The sequence below is a fragment of the Vollenhovia emeryi genome, unplaced genomic scaffold (assembly GCF_000949405.1).
Source record: "Vollenhovia emeryi isolate VEMERY1.0 unplaced genomic scaffold, V.emery_V1.0 DF939160.1, whole genome shotgun sequence".
NCBI lineage: Eukaryota > Metazoa > Arthropoda > Insecta > Hymenoptera > Formicidae > Vollenhovia > Vollenhovia emeryi.
The window spans coordinates 1630009-1638304 of NW_011967206.1; the positions used below are offsets into that span (position 1 = coordinate 1630009).

Here is an 8296-nt window from a genome sequence, read left to right on the forward strand (position 1 = left end):
CAGTTTTTTGAATAGGATGGGTAATAGTTTGTCGATGTATACTAGATGCACTGTATATATATATATATATATATATAACATGTATTTACGAAGATAAGAGATTTATGTCGCCAGTAAATAGTTAACATTATCTAAAGTGATTTTTGTCGACCCAACTGGCAGGAAACTTTATTCGTGAATCTTACATCCACGAAGTTTTGACCATCCGGATTGTGGCCGTTATCAAGTGATTGGTAATAGTTAAAATTCTTATTGCGAAAAAATATCACCCCAGTATATATATATGTATAATAACATGTATTTAGTTTAGCGTTTCGACTGATAAAAGACATTCATAGAACTCGTGCGGGGGCACAGAAAACTCGTATCAGCAATAAACTCGAAATAACCTCCACCTCCCCCTGAGGTAAATCCTGATAAAAGACATCGTCAGAATAAATGCGAGGGAATAGAAAACTCGCGTTAGAATTGCGGATTTCGAAAATTTTCACGTTTCGTATACAAACTAAACTTAAACGCAGTTGTATTTGACAATAAAAAGAATCGTGTTCGAACTTTTGGACTCTGGAAGTGCTTTGGGCATCCCGATATAGACATGGACTCTAGTGTCAAAACATGGATAAAGAAAGGAGCTGTTGGGAAGGTTATTGATAAGACGATCTCTAATAAGATCCTTTGGGGTTTTAGATTGGAGTTCTGTAGGCAATATTATAGGGATCATAGAAGATGGCCCATATTAGTCGTTGGGAAAAACACCCCTCCGAAGATCAAAAGGAACTACTTGAACAATTTGTGGGACGAAGTTCCCACCAATCCCTGGAAACCTGAGGACTTCGAGTTCGTCACCCTCTCCAAGAACCTTGACTTTGACTATCATGTGGATATCACAGATCTTCTCTCAGATAAGTCCATAATCCCAGAGTATGCCCAATGGGTACACGAATATGACAAGCAAACGCATCGCACGCTGTATGGCAGATTCCCCACTGGCCCACCCCCTACTTCCAAAAGTGTCGTTGTCCACTTTCTAAGTCAAGAGAGCATCACTGTTAAAGATGTTATAAACACACTTCAGCTACGTGATATACCTCAATCCTGGAGTGTCATGGTAGCTGTACCTAAGGAGAGGGAATTTAAATACATGGATGCTCGTTTTTACGGCAAGATATGTTTCGAAATGAGGCTGTACCAAACAGTCACTGAAAAGAATATAGCTGACCATATTTTCAGGTATATCAAAAACCAGTCTATGACGATGAGTGAAGAACAATTGATCCGCACCATATTACGAATGAACACACCCGTCCTCCAGCTAAAGGGTGAGACCTATGTTTTTATTGTATTGGACTTTTCCTCTTGGTGCACCAACTTCCGTTTGGAACTCATCACACCTCTTTTCATAGAATTAGACAGGCTCTTTGACCTTCACAATGTTTATTCTTTCAGAAATTCGGGCATAACATGTATTTAGTTTAGCGTTTCGACTGATAAAAGACATCGATAAAACTCGTGCGGGAGCACAGAAAACTCGTATCAGCAATAAACTCGAAATAACCACCTCTCCCTGAGGTAAATCCTGATAAAAGACATCGTCAGAATAAATGCGTGGGAATAGAAAACTCGCGTTAGAATTGCGGATTTCGAAAATTTTCACGTTTCGTATACAAACTAAACTTAAACGCAGTTGTATTTGACAATAAAAAGAATCGTGTTCGAACTTTTGTTTAGAAATTCGGGCATAACATGTATTTAGTTTAGCGTTTCGACTGATAAAAGACATTCATAGAACTCGTGCGGGGGCACAGAAAACTCGTATCAGCAATAAACTCGAAATAACCTCCACCTCCCCCTGAGGTAAATCCTGATAAAAGACATCGTCAGAATAAATACGAGGGAATAGAAAACTCGCGTTAGAATTGCGGATTTCGAAAATTTTCACGTTTCGTATACAAACTAAACTTAAACGCAGTTGTATTTGACAATAAAAAGAATCGTGTTCGAACTTTTGTTTAGAAATTCGGGCATAACATGTATTTAGCGTTTCGATTGATAAAAGACATTCATAGAACTCGTGCGTGGGCACAGAAAACTCGTATCAGCAATAATCTCGAAATAACCTCCACCTATCCCCGAGGTAAATCCTGATAAAAGACATTTATAGAATTCGTGCCGGGGAACAGAAAACTCGCGTTAGAATTGCGGATTTCGAAAATTTTCACTTTTCGTATACAAATTGAACTTGAACGCAGTTGTATTTGACAATAAAAAGAATCGTGTTCGAACTTTTGTTTAAAAATTCGAGCATAAAATGTATTTAGTTTAGCGTTTCGACTGATAAAAGACATCGATAGAACTCGTGCGGGGGCACAGGAAAAACTCGTATCAGCAATAAACTCGAAATAACCTCCACCTCTCCCTGAGGTAAATCCTACCTATGTGTAATATTTGAAATAATGTAAATAAATTCTTCAAAAGAGTCAACCGTACACCTTAAGAACGCCGCACAATCATCCACCGAATGAGACAAAGGGTACGTTCCGTTTCACGCATGATGCGCATGATGCATAAATAGTTTTTATAAATTAACATAAATAGTTTTTATAAATTAACATCGTGATCACTAGTGTATTATTCATTTCTCTTGTTTTCATCGAGGAATTGAGGGCTAACTCAAATCAAAGAGTGCTGTCACCTAACGAGTTATTTATACCGCTTCTGTCGTCTTCAATTTGTTCCTGTAGTACTTCGACAAATGTTTTCGTCTCGTCCAACATTTCCTTGTAGACACGATTTTCCTCCTTCAACTTTTCAATATACTGTGCCAGTTTCTTATTTTCTTCTATGGCATCCACAACCGCCATTCGTCTTCTTTCAGCCACAATTTGCCAGTAGTTTTCGCTAGGCTCGTCTGATGTTAGATCTTCTACTTCAATTTTCGCTTTTTCCTCTCGTGCAGTCTGGACAGCCTTGCTTATCTTAGTCATTTTTGTGTACTTAGCAGTATCCTTCTTAACATTTTCTATTGCGTACTGTTTTGTTTTTGTTTTCGTCTCTTTTGACTTGGCAAATCTAAGAATCCTGTCAGCTCCAACTAAAGTTTCGTTATCGGTGGCTGCTGGTTGCAATATGTGCAAAGGCTTTCGGTCCTTAGTCTTAGGAGCGACTGTTTTGACCGGTTGTTCCATTGTACTGCCTTCGAGAATCAAAGGAAATTCGCAAATGTAAAGTAACGTTAAGAAAGAGACCGACTAAACTGTGGCAAACATGTTCTCCTGTTCATGCACACAATTTTGTCTACCGGCCAATTGTTGAACTCGTTAACATGTATAACACGAGGAGCTGTCTTCGGCACACGAGAACTGCGAAGCACAACCGATAACCGAATCGTTTATCCTTGTTATTCGGCAAATGTTAAAGAAAGAGAAATGATGCATCATGCGTGTCATACGTGAAACGGAACGCGCCCAAAGTTGTAAGAGAATGAAATGAAAAAAGAAATGATACAATTTTGTCGAGAAACGATGACGAAACCGAAAAATAGATTTGATATGATATGCCGACGGTAAGTCAATTAAAATGTTTCGATTTATACAAGGTAAACGTATGTATGTAGAAAGTGTACATTGACAGTACCAGCTCTAGAATACACTAGGTCTTCTGCATGGGCGTATCCAGACTTTTGTCTGGGGGGGGGGGGCAGAACAGGATTCACTCGTAGGTGAATTATGCAGCATAAATTAAACTACGTACTTATAAAAAAAAATTTTTTATTTATATAAAAATTAATTTTCTAGAGTCCTCGGCAAATCTATTAATTATATTATTCGTAATCTCAATGGGGATCTCATTGAGTCTAGGGGGGGGGGCAGCTGCCCCCCTGCCCCCCTCTGGATACGCCCATGGTCTTCTGGGATAGTCTACTTTGTCATGAATACAAAATTTATACAAAGTTTCACGTGACATTGTCATAAATACAAAATTTATACAGAATTTCAAGTATTAGATCGCCAGTGCTTAAATAACAGTAAGGTTTATTAATCCGATACAACTGGCTACAGGAAATTTTTCCTTTATTTAAAAATTCTTATTGCGAAAGATATTACCCCAACCAGGATTTAATTTCAACATTATAAGAAACTACAGTTAATGAAGGTTATATTCTGAAATTTTCGTACCGATCGTACCGAATATTATTCGAGAATGATTATAACAAGATATTTAATGAAAGTTGAAATAACATTTACGAATCAGAACAGTAAATAATTATATGTATAATAGATTTTTGAAGTATTGTATTTTTTCGGTAATGAATGTGTTAATCGTCTTTGATACGTACGCTACCTTACATTATGTTAATCTAAATACAAAAGGCAGTTCCTTTGAAAAGCTATTAAATTTTAAAATATTTAAGGTGAAAGAAATATTGGCTTAATCGAAACAAAGAAATCTTTATCTTTTTCGTTTTAATTAATGAAATGAAGGAATTTGAAAAATAAATAAACATTAGGCAATTTTATTAATAATCGCGCTATCAGAGATTAAACCTTTGAACTTAAACAATTTTATTTTGTTTCTTACAGAAATCCAGAAGCTGCGAAAAACGTATCTTATCGAACCATGAGAAGTTTTCTGTATAGAGAACAGATACGTCACAGACCGGAGATACCACAGACTATTGCCGAACTTGAAGTAGCATTAATGAAGTATCGGCCAACCGAACGCATTTATAAAGGCACAGTATTATCCGAAAATGGCTATAGAGCAGTGCTATTTACAACTGATACCCTACTAGATGCTCTAGCAGCAGCCACAGAAATATTCATGGATGGTGCATTTTCACTAAGTAGCATTCGATATTTAAATGAAAGATAAATCTCTTAGATAATCCAATCCCTTAACCAAGCACAGAACAGCGGATAATATCCAAACTAAATTTAAGCCAACGGCACACGATACTAGTTTTCCTACTGGATTGCTTGCGTGAGCCAATCAGAATTTAGCTTCAAGTCGCCTGATCTAAAACTCTGCATCCTTATTTTGGTTCTCGTAAGTAATCCAGTAGGAAAAATAGTATCGTGTGCCGTTGGCTTTAGACACCAGTTGCAGCATAACTAGTAGCGGCCTCGAATGCTTGCCCTAGTGCGCACTGTGAGTGCATGCTAAGGCTTGTTTACAGTAAATTTTTATACTTAAGGATTGTCCATAGACATAATATATCTAGACCGAGCGTTTGACTTCATTTGAGCTCTGTTTTGTGCCATTTCGTTCTCTCTTGTTCACATGCGAGCGAGAGAGAACGAAATAGCACGAAACAGAGCTTGTCCTTTTCTCCCCAATTTATTTGTGGAGCGAAGTTCGCGCGCAAACCATAATTGGTGAAAACCCATATTCGAAAGAATATCACCAAGCGACAACCACCACACCACACCCAGTAGTGCGACATGAATCAAGGACAGCCTCCAAGATTCTACCGAGGACGCCCTGAGAATCAACGCGATCCTCAAGCTCAAAACATGTTCAACCCTCCAGCTATGCAGAATCAACAACCACCTTTCCTTTTCTACGTGAACCTCTACCTCTCCCACTGCTTAATGCGCGGTCCAGATATATTATGTCTATGGGATTGTTTTGAATATCTCTTGAAACATTTTTCAGCCCAAAATAATCCGTGCTGCATCCGTACGGATCACTTTTCTGGCTAAATATTTTTTTAACGTGTGTTCAAGCAAAGTCAAATATAAGAATTGACTATAAACAAGCCTTAAGTGCGCATTCAGTGCGCACCAGTGCAAGCAACCGAATTCGCTGTATGAAAATCGTGTCCAGACTTTTGCCCAGAGATTCATGCGTGACACTTCTTTCGAGCATACATGTTATGATATTCTTTATTAAAATTTGTATATTGTCCTACGAGTATTCTGAAACGGCCCGCTGTTGGAAAGAAATAGAGAGCTTGCAGAAAATGCGTCGTTACTCTATGCTGCACAACACGCGCGTGAGCACGTGTGCGTAGCAATCGTTAACTTTAGATAAGAACTGAAGATAATGAAAGAATTGTTATCGAGGGATTCGCGTTTTATATTCGAAACATCCAAACGAGGAATGAGATGCGCAAGCATTTGTCCCATACGAATCAACTTGATTTAATCTGAAAAAAAGTTGCATGTACTCCCAGAGTGTGAAACGTATAATATGTTCAGCTTATATTTTCAGGATGCACAGACGTTTAATTATTACGAATCGACTGATCGATACTTTCTCTATCGAGATCCGTGTGTCCTAAGAAATATATCGCAATAAAGCAAATTAATTCGAAACTAATATTATTTCGTAGAGTTCGAATTTGCCGCGGAGAAAACGATTCCCGTTATGCAGCGCAGACAATCGGCGCAGTGATTATTCTCGCGCATTTTCAGCACGACAAATCGAACCGATCGAAATGATATTAATTCCACGTTTTGAAAAAAAATTGTCATGACGATTGCCAACTGCGCGCAGTCGATGATCGTGGGCCTCGCAGAGACAACGAGCGAGAAAACCCCAGGCGTGACACATTCGTTTCTTTTTTTTCTTTACTAAATTTTTCGAGGGCCCGGGCGAGCCGAGAATCGAGGCATTTGAGACCCGTCGAACCCGTCGTTCAATTAATCTAGCGATCGCCTTCGACGCGCGCGACGATCAAGTACGATCGGAAGTGCGTTTCGTTTGCTCGAAACGGTCGCTTTTTTATTTCTCTTTTGAAAAAGGGAAGCGCTCCTCGAAGGGACGTAGTACCATTTGCTCGAGAAACGGCGCCCCCTCGAAAACGATCGGTCGCTCTCCCCTCTCGGGTCGAGGGGAATTCCCGTTTCGGGCGGAGAAACGAGCTATTCGCCGGCGACGCGGTAGGTGCCGACGTCGAGGGCGCCCGAGCGGCTTGGCGCGCCGAGTGACAGCAACGGACTTACCGCCTGCGGCAGAAACATGCGCGTGAAGACAAAGTTATCCTTGGGTCGCTGCGAGGAGCCGTCGTCGTCGCCCTGGTGACGGCGCCGGTGACGATGACGGTAACGTAGACAGCGTTCGTCCAGAGCACTTAGCCACGGAAAAAGCCATCACCGCACGTGCCACAGACCAAGATTTAACGTACTGAGCTGCGGCAGCTTCATGATCCGCTCGAGGCCGCTGGTGGTGATTTTCGTGCAGCCGTAGAGGTCGATGCACTTGAGATTCTTCATGCTCTCGGCGACGGTGTGCAGGCCCCGGTCGGTGAGCCGGCTGCACTGGCCGATGTTGAGGGTCTCGAGGTCGTGCAGGGTCTTGGCGATCTTGCAGATGCCCTCGTCGCTGATCTGGCAGGCGGACAGCGAGAGGGACTTGAGGTTGAACAGGCCCTGGGAGATGTGCACGAGCGCCTGGTCGCCGATCTTGTCGCAGAACGACACGTCGAGCGAGGTGATGCGGCTGCCGCCCTCGGCCAGGTACGCCATGCCGATGTCGGAGATGTTGTCGCACGAGCGCAGGTTGAGCTCGCGCAGACTCGACATCCTGGCCAGGTGCTTGACGCCGGAGTCGGTGATGCATACGCAGAACGACAGGTTGATGGACTTGAGGGTGGTGAGGCCGAGGGACACGTGCCTGAGCGCCTCGTCGCTCAGCCGCTGGCAGTCCTGCAGGCTCAGGTGCTCCAGGGCGAGATTGCCGTCCGCGGTCTCGCGATTCAGGCCGGCCAGGTGGGCGATGCCCATGTCGGACACGTGCCAGCAGCTCCGCAGGTCCAGCCGCTTCAGCTTCTTGAGGCCCCACGCGATCAGCAGCAGGCCGGTGTTGGTGATGTTGCAGCAGCCGCCCAGCTCGAGGTGCTCGAGATTCTTCAAGTACTGCGCTATCCTGCTGAGCGAGGCGTCCGTCACCTGCTTGCAGAGCGACAGGTTCAGCTCGGTGAGGGACGGGTACTCCTGGTAGAAGGCGTTCGTGATACCGATGTCGGTGATGTTGTAGCAGCCGGACAGATTGAGCGCCTCGAGATTTGGCACGCCCTTGAGGACGTCGCTGAGGCCGCGGCGCAGTGACAGCACCTGCACCTTCTTCACGCCACGTCGTACCAGACTGGCGAACAACGCCGGCGCCTGTTTCCTCAGGTGCAGCCGCGCCTCCACCCCTCGCCAGACCGAGCGGTAATACGCGGCGTCGCGCCACGCGGTGCACACCTGCGCGGCGCGTCCCTTGTCGCGCACGTCCAGGTAGCTGAAGATGAGGGCCAGGATCTCCGGGTACAGCGAGGACACGTGGGTGCTCGCGGCGGGCGGGCCGTGCG

The 8296-nt window shown here is 43.3% G+C and overlaps 2 protein-coding genes across 3 annotated transcripts in view; both read right to left on the reverse strand.

Annotated features, from left to right (window-relative positions):
• Positions 1-2580: 2580 nt before the first annotated feature.
• Positions 2581-4988, reverse strand: LOC105564742 (geminin-like). Of its 2 annotated transcripts, XM_012017365.1 has the most exons (2): positions 3255-4988; positions 2581-3152 (listed from the first exon to the last, which is right to left on the reverse strand). In XM_012017365.1, exons 1-2 carry the CDS (start codon positions 3264-3266, stop codon positions 2676-2678), a joined length of 489 nt encoding a protein of 162 aa, XP_011872755.1. In that variant the 5' UTR covers positions 3267-4988; the 3' UTR covers positions 2581-2675. The 2 variants fall into 2 exon arrangements, with proteins under 2 accessions (XP_011872755.1, XP_011872754.1); XM_012017364.1 differs by having other exon boundaries at positions 2581-4986.
• Positions 4989-5028: 40 nt separating this feature from the next.
• The window catches only part of LOC105564772 (F-box/LRR-repeat protein 14), a 7157-nt gene continuing 3889 nt past the window's right edge, over positions 5029-8296 (reverse strand). The window contains exon 2 of the mRNA XM_012017418.1: positions 5029-8274. Within this exon, the coding sequence (XP_011872808.1) occupies positions 7095-8274 (1180 nt within the window). The 3' untranslated portion in view covers positions 5029-7094. The remainder of the gene's footprint in view (positions 8275-8296) is intronic.